The sequence below is a fragment of the Bidens hawaiensis genome, unplaced genomic scaffold, assembly GCF_021521415.1.
Source record: "Bidens hawaiensis isolate Kalapana, Puna unplaced genomic scaffold, B.hawaiensis_p1.1 tig00001382_1, whole genome shotgun sequence".
In the NCBI taxonomy this organism is placed as follows: Eukaryota; Viridiplantae; Streptophyta; class Magnoliopsida; order Asterales; family Asteraceae; genus Bidens; species Bidens hawaiensis.
In genome coordinates, this window is record NW_027491078.1 from 1,484,709 (window position 1) to 1,499,765 (window position 15,057).

The 15,057-nt window shown below is 33.4% G+C and overlaps 1 protein-coding gene across 1 annotated transcript; it reads left to right on the forward strand.

Moving 5' to 3' along the window:
- Positions 1-6,196: 6,196 nt before the first annotated feature.
- LOC143573268 (uncharacterized) lies at positions 6,197-9,595 on the forward strand. The gene is made up of 2 exons (XM_077058197.1): positions 6,197-6,629; positions 7,522-9,595. Exons 1-2 carry the CDS (start codon positions 6,197-6,199, stop codon positions 9,552-9,554), a joined length of 2,466 nt encoding a protein of 821 aa, XP_076914312.1. The 3' UTR covers positions 9,555-9,595.
- Positions 9,596-15,057: the final 5,462 nt, after the last annotated feature.

Here is a 15,057-nt window from a genome sequence, read left to right on the forward strand (position 1 = left end):
CAACTAAAGAATAAGTCTAAACTTAATGTTGGTCCCGATGTTACGCTCATCTTAACCTTTGTTAAGAGATACATACACACCCATTCTAGACAAAAATAAGTTAATCATAAGTCAAGCGGACAATATTACCATGCATGTTAGAAACAATATTAGTCGGATATTAGCTAGGTATATAAATACTGAACATTAAAAGGTATCATGTTATGAAGGGAAAAATCCCAAGATAACCCATTTTAGAGAGAGAGTTTTCAAAATAGCCCTTTTTTTCTTAATTTTTTTTTTATAATTTGGACTGTCAAGACGTGTTGGGAAAAAATAAAAATAAAGAGGGAGCAGGCCAAATTTCGAAAGAAAGTCAGGTAGGAGACGAGATTTGGGGAAATAATGAAGGCAAAGTCCAAATTTTTTTGTAATGTTAGGAGTAAAATTTCAGATTTTTTTAAAACTTTTTTTTTCAAAAACCGTATTGAGAGACTGTTTTTTTATGTTTCCTAACTTTCCCGTCCATATTTTCAAATTATTGGAAAAATATATTTTCTACAATTATACCCCTGAACCACCACCATCACCGACGCCGTCGGTTGCCGGAGCTCCGGCCACCGTTTTCCGGTCTTCCTTTCTCATTTGTACCTTAATTTGCTGCTTACCTCTCATTTGTTGTGACCCATCTTGCACCGTCTTCCGGCCACCACCTCGGACCAAGTTTCAAACTTTATCAAATTGATAGTATATAGGCATCAATTAGCAGCTAGAATTTGTCATACTAATGATATTTCAACAATAAAAAAATCAAGAATTTAAAGCATCAAAAACATATATATGAAAAATGAAAATAGAAAAAGAAAGAACCCCAACTGAGCCAGTGGCAGATGGCTTTCGTTCAGCCATGACAGACATGATCTTGGTGGACACTTTCTTGTGAGCAATTTTGATTGAGCTTGAAAGGCGTGCAAGAAACTGAGACACCCACATCTTTATGCAAGATGGGTCACAAAATTAAGGTACAAATGACGTCGGTGATGGTGGTGGTTCAGAGGTATAACTGTAAAAAGTATATTTTTTCAAGAATTTAAAAATATGGACGAGAAAGCTAGGAAACATAAAAAAACAGTCTCTCAAGACGGTTTTTGAAAAAAAAAAGTTTTGAAAAAATCTGAACTTTTACTCCAACATTACAAAAAAATTTGGACTTTACTTTCATTATTTTCTCAAATCTCGTCTCCTACCTGACTTTCTTTCGAAATTTGGTCTGGTTCCTCTTTATTTTTATCTTTTCCTAATACGTCTTGACAGTTCAAATTATAAAAAATTTTGAGAGAAAAATGGCTATTTTGAAGACTCTCTCTCTCTAAAAATAAGCTATTTTAGGAATTTCCGCTGTTATGAAATGTTATTCGTCATGTTACTAATCGGGCATATTAAAATGGTTAACGGTCAACATGTTAGTTAGTTACACTATGCAATGTAATGGTCTAAATATTTCAAGCCAACCTTATCAGTTATCACGTCACATGTTCCTAACTAGTCATGTAAGCCAATCATCTGAGTTTTGATATCGTTACATGTCAAAGTTTTTTTTTTCCTTTAAATCTCACCTAAGCATAATGTAAAATTAAATTAAGTGCTAAGTTCTAGATTTAAATCGAGATAAAACATAAAATAACAACCAAGTAAAACAACTTAAATAAAATAAAATGTATACATGTATGAAAATTTGTTACTATTTATCGAATATTTCTTTTTTCTTTTTTTTTAAGTTGACTTCGATAAAGTAATTGTAAAACACGATTATTATATTAGTGTAGCTTTTGTTCACTATAATATTATCTATATTTTATGTTAAATTTGGAAAAAATAATCACAAACTAGCAACCAATATTGTATATGCTTCATTTAGATCACTTATTATTATTATTATTAAGTTAGCATTTCTAAATCTTTTTACAACAATAGAGCAATAAAAAAAATTTGAATAGATTTATAGTTAGAAAAAAATTTAAGTAACTTTAATAGAGTAACTGAGTAAAGAAAGTTAACTACTATTAGGTGAGATATACTTTTTTTTTAAATAATATATTCAAATTTCTAAATAGCAAATAAATAAGAACCATAATAATTATTATTGTTGTAATAATACTACTTGTATTTTTATATATTATAAAAAAACAGCAACAATTAACACTGGTTTTCATCATGTTTGAAAACACTAAAATATATTGTGATTAGATGAAAAGGTTCTGATCCTAAAGCTTCAACAATACATGTTCTTTCTTTGCTACATCATTACTTTTGTTTGGAAAATTATGATCTTATGCATATCTATAGAAGACTAAATTGACATATCACTATTCACCAACATGCTGTAAACAATGACATTTTGTCTTGCAAAACTTTAGTGGTAAATATCCATATGTTTAATATCCATATGTTTAATACTAAACAATGAATTAAAAAAGTGACCATACTTTTATACTACTATATTTTTATAGCATGCTTATGTATCATAATCATATTAAGTCATCAATAACGATTACGACATTAGCATTTTCATTTATAAGATTGCTAGTAGTTATATCGTCTTCTTATTTGTGACTAACCGATACACACATTAATTAATTTGATTAAAATAAAATAATATAAAATAAAAAATATGTAACAAAGTAAACAAGAAAGTGGTTGGGGGGTCTAGTGATCATATACAGTCAAGTCGACGTTGGATGGTGGATAAACATATATGTTATTTAACAACTAGCATGACCCCTCATCACTCATATAAAACTAAACATCACATCATAATCATCATGATCATGTAATTAGGTGTTCTTAATTTGACCAAAGTGGTATGTTTTATTGGGTGGTAGTCTAATCTCTAAGACTTAAAGTCTTTAATTGACATGTGTTTGTATTTTAGCTAGTGCAAGTTGTTTCGGGTTAGTCGGGTTTCACTTCAGTCAGGTGGGGTTTGGCTTAAAAACGAAGCGAAAACGAAACGAGGGACTGAAAATGACATAAACAAAGAGTGTGGGGTACTATGTTCATTGTTCAATACTTTAATGTTATGCCACTTCAGTAATGTTGTTTTCTTTCTTATATGGTCCTGATATGATTATTTTGTTCGTACCCAACCCTTCATGTTATCAAAAGCCACGTTAGGATATACGAGTTGTTTATTTTTCTTTTCGGGTTTGGATTTTAGTTATAAAGCATCAAATTGGCGTTCGTCAAACACAAACGAACTCGACAAAAACCAAATTGTTGTTCCCATGGATGAATAGAGAACGAAATCATAGTGGGTGATTCGAATGTAGTTAGTTTACCTTTTGATGATAATACAAACATTAATGTCGTCAAAAAAAACATTAATTACAAAGGGTCTATTTTGATATAGGGTAAATAGATTAGATTGTTGACCAATGTGAATCATAATATTTATTAAACAAGCTAGGTCGCGCGTGATGCAAGCTTGTTTGAGTTTATTGCTTTATTATGATATTCTATATTATAACCTCATTAGTTAGCAATGACGTGATGAGGGTCCAAGGTGGGCACCGCCCCTTGAACTCGGGTCTAAGAGGCAAAGTCCCTGACTGAGGTCGAATTCATTAGAATTTTTGGTTTCCAGATTTCGCTTGTCAAAATCGAACGCAATTCTAAGGAAATCCGTATTTCAAATGGATAACTACCAAAGATAGTTTCTAGCACGATCCTTGTAAATACAACTTTGAATGTCATATGGTCATTCACTCTAGTCTCTAGTTCTAGTTATTCACACAAACACATATGCATTGCTTATGTCAGATTTCTAAGTTTTATCCAATTTAAAATTTTGGATGAACCATCGAATTATTTAGATCTGAAAGTGTCATTCTCAACCGTCTATGCATAAATACAACTCACATGCAGCTTGTCATTTTCAGATGAAGAAATGCTAACTCGTAAAAAATGCTTGAAGGGGTAGGGGCCAACTCGACTATATCAACCTTTTGAACCAACGATTAGGTCATCAAACTACATATATACAAATATAATTTTATAACTTTAAAAATTAAAATACACGTTTCATTTTTTAAATACCACATTTTTTTTAAATGCCAGACAAAACGAACATTCGGTGGTGACCCTGAGAATTCACGTGCCCTAGCCAAGTGGGAAAAATATGATGCTTAGACTTAACGAACTTCATAACATAAACTAACTTTTGTAAACAACAATTAAAGTTATACTAATAAATATAACAATAAGCAATATCATGGTATTAGAATGAGTGTATCATAATAGGGGGCTTTAATTGTTTGGGTATTTACAAATAGTTGTGACTAAAAGGGTAATTTTTACAAAAATGAGGCAAAAAGTGAAATCTTTACTTAACACAAAAACCAAATGTGTAATTTACTATACCTTTAATGACTATAATGTTTTTAGCTAGTATAATAATCATTTTATAGCATTAAAAAAGTATTATTATCATGACTAAAACTCTTTATTGTAACACCTACTTATGTACAATTTTAGGTATTCACTTTTATTGATTAGCTTTTTTAAAGTGTTGAAATCGAACTCTTTCCAATGTGAGTAGAAAAGGTAAATAAGCAAACCATAATCGATAAAACTAAGCCAAAATTTACCAATCGAGATATATGGATCAACTATATATGAGAGCGATACACCTTTCATGTTTTAGACACTACACTTATCTTTTAAATATCTTTTCGCTTTTCGAAAATAGTAATAGCCAGGCACGCTTTTAAGTAATACTGTTTAAAATTAGCTTTAAATAATAATAATAATAATAATAATAATTATTATTATTATTTGTAAGAGGTACAAAAAATCTAATATAGTAAGAGATCTTCAAATAATAATCATTGATTACTAAATAAAAGAAGTTCAAGATCATGCTTCCAAACATGAAATAAGTTCTTGGTTACTAAGACATAACACAAGACCATCAGACAGCCCAACTTGGTCCTAACCACACATGGCTTATGGTTAAGACATGGACTATTGGGCCCGGGTGCAGTTGGCAAACCCACACCACATGTTTGTTTTATAAACTACAGATTGTGAGAGGACCATCGTCCATCAAGGATCAACCGTCAACCACTTTGTAACTGAACATTTATTGATCACTTGGATTTGAAAAATAAATAAATAAAGCTACATATTCACCTAAAGAATAATCTTTTTCATAACAAATATGTTGGAACAAAGTTATAAATGAGTTAATGATTTGTAAACGAGTTGCCAAAATAAACTTATGAATCATGTATCTCTTATTTCTTTATTTCAATCTTAACTAGGTTTCATATAATCACTACACTTTTTTTAATTTCAATACAACCCGAATATAGTCTACACATAGATCAGATAGCTCAAATCAAACACCGCCTATTATTAAGCATGTTTCTTCAACGGTTAATCTATTTCTAAATCCGTCTAACATGTCTAATGCCGAATTTAACCCCCAATCTTCAAATAAAGAGCACCAATCACACACACCAGATACCACCATGTCAAATTACAGTCGATATTTACCAATGTTGTAAAAGTAGGTATACAAGGCTGAGTACTCGCTACAAGGTGCGTCGTCGATGCGAGTTTTTTTAACCCCGCCTAGTTACGAAGAATTGATCGAATGTGGTCAACCTAAGCAAGAACCACATCTAGTCGGTGAACTTTGGGCGATTTTGACTTACAAAAATAAAACATAATTCATATTTCTATAAAATTAAAGAAAAAATTTCATCTTTTTAATTAATAATTAGCAATTTTCAGAATAATTTTTATTTAAGGATGTGTTTCTTTCTTTTATATTGATATTCAATTAATTTGTTATACATATTAGTAAAGTTATGATATTTGACATATATATAATATCTAAAAATTAATTTTCTTTATATGTATCATATTCGAGTACTTCAAACACACTAAACTCTTTAGTTAACCGTCTAACTACTTTTGCAATCTTGATATTTACCAAACATGTTAAAACTTAAAAACCAATACAAAAAAGAAAAGTTAATTATTTCATTCTAGTTTTTGGTCAAAAAGAGTTGTTGACTTTTAATCAAAACCCCTCTCTTCTACCCCAATTCTAAACCCCTTCTAAAACCCTAAAACCCTAACACAAATTCTCAAAACCAATAATGCAATTGACACCAAAATCACACCCATTCGATTCAATAAACATCAATTCATGCTCAATTGCATCCGCCACCAACGCCGTTCACTCCTCCGTCAACTTCTAAACCCTAAAACCCTAATTTCAACCAAACCCTCATCACAAATTCCCGCCAAATGCATTCAATTCGAACCCAAACCCACTTCACCCACATCAAGTTTCACCCAATTGTGCAATCCCGGGTTGAAATTAGACGAATTGAAGACCCGGTTCAAAACGGTAATTGAAAATCTTGATTATTTGAAATTGGGTCAAGTTGATGACTTTATTGATTGTTTGCAAGTGGGTGGTGATCTGGATTCTGCTGTGGAGGTGTTGGAGTTGTTGAAGAATGATTATGGGTTTAAGCATTCTTGGGTTTCGCAGTTTGTGGTTGCGCATGTGTTGGCGGGTCAGCGGCGGATTAAGCTGCTGCGGTCGAGTTTTATGCAAATGCTGCAACAAGAAGGTATTATTCTTTTATGGGGTCTTTTTTAGTAGGTGGTGAATAATTAGTGTTTGAAGATTTGTTTTTTATATGATGTGTTTACGAACCGTAGGGTAGGGCAAAAGTGGTCAAACGGGTTGTTTTGATAGTCAGTTGGACCGTGTGATAGGGTGAAAGAGGTCATACGGGTTGTATTAGGGGTCATGTAATGCGGGCCGTATGAGAGGGCGGAAAGTTGTCGAACGGGTCATTTTAGATAGTCACACGGGTCGTATGATAGGGTGAAAAGATTATATGGGTTGCATTAGAGCCAAAGTGGTCAAAGGGGTCGTTTTGATAATCATACAGGCTGTATGATGGGGCGAAAAAGATCACATGGGTCGTATGAGGGCCAAATCAAACTGGGCGTATGGTTTTTTGACCGATAAAGAAATGACTGATGTGAGCAAATACAAAAGCCATATGGGTGGTATGACTATTTCTGCCCTCATATGACCCATTTGACATCATGCGGCTCGTATAATAGGGTGAACAAGGTCATACGACTCGTATGATATGACAAGCAAGTTGGTGTGCACTTTTGGGGATGGTGTACTGATAGCATGACCATTTATAATTGTGCCTAGGCTACCTCAGGCGCATGCTGGCACGCTTCCGACTCAGTGAAGGCCCGTGAGGCACACGTCATATGGGCTTGAGGCGCGCCTCTTGTATGTAGAAAGATTTTGTGCTTTAGGGCGTTCTGCATATAGTGTTTTAGACTATACATTTAGGTTATTTATAATTTTATATATTAAACTGTATATAGAGCTTAATTTATTAAGCACGTCCCGTGCGTTATAAAACCAAGTTTGTAGATGATATCCTCATTCATGATAATTTACATGTAAATTTATTTATTTTTTTCTAATAGGTTCTGGTTCCGGGCCTTCTCTTTGTGAGCTACTTTCAGTTAACTTTAAACATTGGAAAAACAATAATATTGTTTGGGACATGTTAGCATTTGCATACTCTAGATCTGAAATGGTACACGACGCCCTTTTCATTATAGCCAAGATGAAGGATTTAAATATTCAACCTTCAATAATGACATACAACAGTCTTTTATACAACTTAAGGCACGCAGATATCATGTGGGATGTGTACAACGACATCAAAGACAGTGGTATCCATGAAAGCAAACAAACAAAATCCATTCTTGTAGATGGTTTGTGTAAGCAATCTTTATTGAAAGAAGCGGTAACTCTTCTTAATGAAACCGATCATGTCACTTCATTTAACACTGTCATGTCAAGTTTCTCCAAAATGGGATACGTAGATGTCGCTCAATCGATTTTCAGTTTGATGTTGAAATTTGGAGTGCATCCGGATGCGTATAGTTATAATATTCTTATTAACGGTTTATGTTTAGCAGGCTCGATTGAAGACGCGCTAAAGTTGACATATGACATGGATAAACATGGAGTCGAGCCTGATTCAATAACATACAACACGATTTCCAAAGGCTTTCGTGTACTTGGTAAGATTAACGGGGCGTTAGAGTCGATTCAACAAATGTTAACAAAAGGGTTGAACTTAAACCCTAATAGTGTGACATATACATTATTAATATGTGGGAATTGCCAGGCTGGCAAAGTCGATGAAAGCCTCGATTTGCGTGACGAGATGCTTTCTAACGGTTATCAGTTAAGTTACATCGCATATAGTGTTTTGGTAAGCAGTTTATGTAAAATCGGGCGGGTCGATGAAGCTTTACTTTTGGTTTACGAGATGGAAATAGTCGGGTTAAAACCTGATGATGTTATGTACTCGATTATTATTCATGGGCTATGCAAACGAGGTGACGTTAAGAGGGCGATTAACGTGTACATGGAAATGTGCACGAAACGAGTTTTACCCAATATTATTTCTCAACGGGCCATTTTATTGGGCCTATGCGGGCGAGGCTCGTTATCCGAGGCGAGAATGTACTTTGATATGTTAACGAGTAGTGACGGTAACCGAGACATTGTTCTTTACAATATTATGATTGATAAGTATTCGAAACTCGGTATGATACACGAAACCGTGCATTTGTACAATCAGATTGTGGAGAAAGGTATCGATTCGACTATTGTCACGTTTAATTCGTTAATATACGGTTTCTGTGTAGCTGGAGAGTTAGCTAAGGCTATGAAGTTGTTTAACGACGTTAGGGTTTATGGATTAGAACCGACTGTTATAACATACACGACTCTCATGAACTTTTTATGTGAAAATGGAAAAGTTAAACAAATGTTTGACTTAATGCGGGAAATGGAAGCGAGTGGCGTAGAACCGACTCACGTAACGTATACGGTAATAATAAAAAGTTTTTGTAAGCAATGGAAGCTGCAAGAATCTTTGTTGGTTCTTGATAGTATGATCTCACTCGGTTTATATCCCGATAAGGTTTCTTATAATATTCTGATACAGCGCTTTTGCAAAGCGCGCAACTTTAAACGAGCTTTTGAGTTACACGACGAGATGGTGTCGCGTGAGTTAACACCAGATGCGGTTACGTATAATATTATTATTAACGGGCTGTGTGTATATGGCGATTTACATGATGCTGATAAGTTGTATATGTATTTACAAGAAAATAATTTTGGATTAAAGAAAGGTGCGTACATGGCGGTTGTTAAGGCGCATTGTGTGAAGGGTGACGTGGACCGGGCTGTAACGGTTTTCCGTGAGATGGGTGAGATGGGATTCGAAGCGACGGTTAGAGATTACAGTTGTGTTGTTAATAGGTTGTGTAAAAGAGGTTTGGTAAATGAAGCTAAGGTTGTTTTTAGGATGATGTTTTCAAATGGTGTTGTTCCTGATGTTTATGTATATAAGGTTATGATGGATGCTTTTAGGGTTGTTGGTGATTGTTATTCAGTGTATGAGTTGCTTCCTAATATGGTTAAATGTGGGATTTGATGGTTTTTGAGTTTGGTCAAGATTTCAAGTAGAAGGGAGAAGGTTTTAAGAATATTTGTTAGTTATATTTTAGGTATATTGGTTTTTATTAATCCCAGATATCGTCTTTTGGTCACTACCCATCCCAACTGAAACTAACGGCGTTAGGATTCTGTTAGTTGCGGACCGTAAGGAACAACTACGCTAAAAGTTGGGACCGTCAGCAGTCAATTTGTTAGTTGGGACCAGCAGTGACCAAAAGGCTATAGTTGGGATTCATAAAAACTAATATACCTATATTTTAACAAGTATTATGCCTTGTGCGTTGCGACCGGGAACACGACTCGATGAGACATAGCGAATAGTTTATGAATCATCGTTCGAGTTGCTACTGACTACATAAGATGTACAGAAGTCTTGTTTACATTTATAAAGAAAACCATCTTAACTACTAATTAGTAAGTACATGGTTAACTTTACCCAAAAAAAATAGATATGTTGATAATATATCTTTTAGGATACAAAATGTGCACATGAAGTTCTTTTATTTGGTGTACTTGCATTGTTTTCAAACACTGTCAACTAATATTAAGTAGGCATAAGAAAGAAGCAAAGCATAGTAAAGGTGAAATGATGAGTGGGTGATTTGTTGCACTTTAACTGCATGGTTGGTTCATGTAGTTTGTAGATATTATACGTTTGGTATTCAAACTTAACTAATTACAAAATTTAATTCTAAAAGAGTAATAGTTATAAAATTATTACCAAAGCGGTTTAAATGTATGAATTTTGTAACTACGGTGTTCTTATCCACTCCCACACTTCCTGGTGAAATTCGTGTCCGCTCGCAGGCGCAACATCCATATTTTATCGACATAAGAGCATTCACATTCTATTAACCAAATAATGTGAGTGAAGTTGTGACACTCCGCTAAATCAATCGTATCCGCATAGATACAAAACCTAAATTCCTTATGTTAATTCCCTTTAAACTAAATTTGGTTAAATTTAATTACAACGATTCTTGCACAAGCCCACACGCGCACGATACATACATCTAGTAATTTATTTTTTTTTAAATTACTCGAATTTTTGTGTCCAACAGATACCAACGTTGGTGATAAATTATCTTAGCGACTCGAATATAAATTCAAATGAACGGGGAGGCTTGAATCCTATGTTATACAATTATATTTAATTATGTGATACGTGTTTCGAACCCAAAACCTCACGTTTCAAACCAAATGTGCTTACCAACTCCACTAAAATGGTAATTGTGTTTGATTTCTTGACTTAACATATATAAATATGATTTCTTTTCAAGTATAAAACCAAAACTATATTTAATTGTTAACATTTTCATAATTCGTAATATGACATTGTCTTCTCATATCTCTTTAACACAACTATTTACGATTGTTCATCGTTTCTCTCTTTATTTGAAAATATGATATATTTTTATTTATTTTCTTTACAACAAAACCTTAGTCTTTGTAAATTTAATTTTTTAATCTGTGATAACATTTTGTTATAAATATCATTTTTATACACACAATATTTAATATAACAATATCGGTATAAATGTTTTATTTGAAATAAATCAAACATCAAGATTTGGTTTTCAACTTAAAATTATAGTGTATAATATCAAACACATAATAAAGAAAGTCATAAATAAAAATTATTATATAAACAATTGAATTTACGTATTACATATAATAATTTTTTATTTTTATTATATTTTTCACCCGTATAGAATACGTGCTCTAACCTAGTTCCTCATTATTTAAAAGCGGGAGTCATGCACGTTTCTGACTATAAGTCAAAGTCAACACAAGATCACATCTATCACAAGTCGCAACAACCCACTTTAAATAACTCTTGCTTTCTCTCTTTACGCGAGACTCATCCCACACTCAACATAAGCTATAATCATGACTTGGAATAGTTAAATTTGAATGCCATACATAAGCTTTCCTTATAAATTATAACTTTATATATAACTTATCTTAGACACAAAATACACACAACAGCATCACTAACTCGACCGCTCTCTCTCTCTACCTCTGGTTCCACACTGGCCACCGAGAAACAAAAAAAAAAAAAAGCTCCACCACCCAGCTCAGACCGATTTTATGGTGTAACTAGTATTAACACCCCTTGTATTGCGACGGGGGTGTAATTTATTACATATCCACTCCACTTGAAAGCATGAAGTTATCACCTCCCCCGAGGTCAATAATTAACATTAACCATTAAGAAAACTGAACAAATAAACAAAAAGTAGACGTAAAAACGTTGAATCACACACGCTCGTTGCATTGTGTTAACACATAAATTTGACCGAAACATAAAATATAGAAAAAAATAACTAAGTCAACTTAACATCTATGCGTTGCGACGGGGCCGTTAAACGGGGAAAATAGACATAAAAACATTAACTACACACATGCGTTGCAGCGTGTTAACTCATAAAATTTAGACGTAAATGTTAAACAAAAAATTGTGAAAGACGAAAAGTATATAGGACCAAAGTTAAAAGTGGAAAAATGTTAACGACTAAAACTAAAAAATATTTTATGACATAATTATAACTATGAAAAGTGTTTGGGGGCCAAAAGCATAAAACAAAAAAAATTAGATAAAATGAAGTACAAACAAAGAAGCTCAATGCACATGCTTTCAATGCCAACTCCTCCCAATTTTGTAATTATACTAGTTGGGTGACCCGCCGCAACAGGGCTGTCGGTAAGAATTACCAAAGGCAGCTTCACGTTTAATTTTTTACCAAAGACAACTTCATGTTTAATGCTCGCATAGAGTTTTACATACCAACCTTATAGCCCCTCGTTACATGGCATTCGGCTCATCTCGTTTACTCCTTAGTCAAGCCAGCCCAAGGCATCTAATTTAGACTCATGCGTACTAAAACCATGACCCTGTTTCAACACAAACATGGTTTGACCCAAACCATTACCAAAGTACCAGACCCGCATATCTATCCTCCTATGGAAATCAAACAAAAAACCAACATATAATAAATCTAAAACCAATGTACAAAAAGGAAACACTCTCATTAAAGCCAAATGGTTCGGTTTCTAAAACTCTAACAAAGGGAACAAAAACAGAAAAAGATGCAGCATTTAAATAAGCTAGTGAACAAATGAGTCATTCACTGCTACCCATGGCCATCAAGAGCTCACCTAATCGCACCTCCAACATACACTTTTCCCTCCATTTTTGCAATCTGAGCCATTTTTTAAGTTTGATTAATGTCATTCTCGTTAATGTCCCCTGTAAAAAAAAAAAAGTTGTTAGCAAGTATTTTGGTTAGAAAGTTTAAAAGTGGCTGGTCTTGTAGGCGGGAGAGTGAATGCAGAGTTGGGGGCCGCAACTATTTTTTTCTTTGTCGGGTGGTGTTGGTAGAGCGAGGTCCACTTGTGAATGTATTGCTAAAAAGAATACAGGCCAATGCAAAGCGGTCAAAGTTGCATAGACTGCATTCCTCTTAAAAGAATACAACAATTTTATTTAACACAAATAAAATATTATGATCAACTTACTCCGGTCTCAATGATTTCTGTTAAAAGCATACAACAGTTTTATTTAACAAAACATAAACAAAATTAAATATTATGAACTTACTTGGTCTCAGTTTGATAGAATGAATTAAAACAACCTGCAAACTCAAATCAATATTTTTTTCCTAATTATTATACTTGGAATAGTTTTATTTAAAAGCATACAACATGCTGTTTCAAAATTAGAATTCAAAATCTAACCTTTTAAGTCTTGGATGTTGTTTATCCAGTTCTTAACGCCTTTTCTTCCTTGAGCTCCTTTGTTGAATCTGATCTTAAGATCTACATGTTGTGGAAAGCATTCATTAACTCTCAAATGAACAACATAAACTATGTTCGTTTAACTCTTTACCATCTTCAAGTAGCTTGATTCGATCCCTTTTCATAAACAAATCTCCCTTTTTTTTGTGTGTTGGAAAAGTAAAAACTTTATAATGAATTATCATGATTTTTTGTACCTTAAGTTTTATTGGCATGTCTCTTAAGAATGAAATCATTCACTCTTTTCTGCACTTGACCCTCAACTGCAAAAGATGACAAAAACAAAAATGTTTCTAATATACATGTTGAACGATAATTTTTATTAATTACATGCTTTGTGTAACATTCCATAGGGAATAACAATATGTGATCCTAATTCAATTTGACCTTCTTATTTCACTAAATGCAAACTCAGTAAAGGCATTACTGATTTCAAAAGAAAGAAGCCCAAATGCTATTTCATCTTCGTAATCAACCAACGACTAAGAAAACTATAGAACAATAATCCATCAGTAAATATTTCAAATCCAAATGAAAACCTAAATTATAAAAAGTAAAACTTACAACTAATTTAAGTTCACCCACGACTTTGAGAAATGTCAAACATGGGTTTAATACTTGATCAATAATTAACATAGACATAATGACATGTTGGCATTTTCTTTCTTTGAATATTTGGATTATTCGACTTATTAATAATTTATCTTATTTTGATTTTCACAATATCTTGTTTTGCAGCATTGATTAAAACAAATATATAAAAAACGTTGCGTCGTGTACATCGTGTATATAATCAGGTAAAGGCTCAATGTTATCGGGCAATTGGGTCGGGTAATTGGGTATATTACAAATCCCAAACCCGTCCCAAACCCACGGAAATTTTCAAAACTAATCCCAAACCCTAATGGGTCGGTATTACCCGTACAAATTATGTCATGTTTCAGGTTTTTCCATCGTGTTCGGTTTCACGGTCGTGCCTGATTTGTTTATGCTTATTTATCCAAACAAAAAGACAAACCTCCTAGACAAAGAAGGAGACCACACATGCATTATAAGTAACAAAACCCATATCTGCCAAACATTTCATCAAACACCTTGCATGCATAACTGAAAACCGAATAATATCATCTCAATGACAAACACTTATCAGCCCGGCATTTCATCAAACACCTGGCATGCACAACTGAAACCAGAGAATATCACCAACACAATACTAACCAATCACTGTGGGACAACCAAAAATGAGAGAAGAAAAGCAAATGCAAAAGAAAAAAACACATAACCAGAGGAATGCAACATAACAACCGGAATACAACAATAGAAAGACAACATATGACACACAACAAACATACCTGTCCAACGCGATGTAGAACTCTTTGCACACTTAGCATAAAACACACATCAGCCAAAAAAACGAAACGATGTGTAGAACTTTCAAAGTATTCACATACACATCAAAGCCTTAACAAACAAAAACTAAAGAACTAAAATTAATACTACAAGACATATCTAACCAATTCCTTCAGCACATACACATATCAATTAAGACAAAACTAATACATATCACCCTCATCATTCCATCAGAACTTTTTTCAACCTTCTTGTTAAGACTTTTTTCAACTAAAGCACGCCTAATCAGAGAACCAACATGACAGACACAAAATCATAGAAATATGTTAAAC

Excerpts from the sequence above, each read along its gene's own strand:
- LOC143573268 (XM_077058197.1), top strand. The coding sequence starts at position 6,197 with ATGCTCAATTGCATCCGCCACCAACGCCGTTCACTCCTCCGTCAACTT. Across the intron at positions 6,630-7,521 it reads GCAAATGCTGCAACAAGAAG|GTTCTGGTTCCGGGCCTTCT; the intron begins GTATTATTCTTT and ends TTTTTCTAATAG.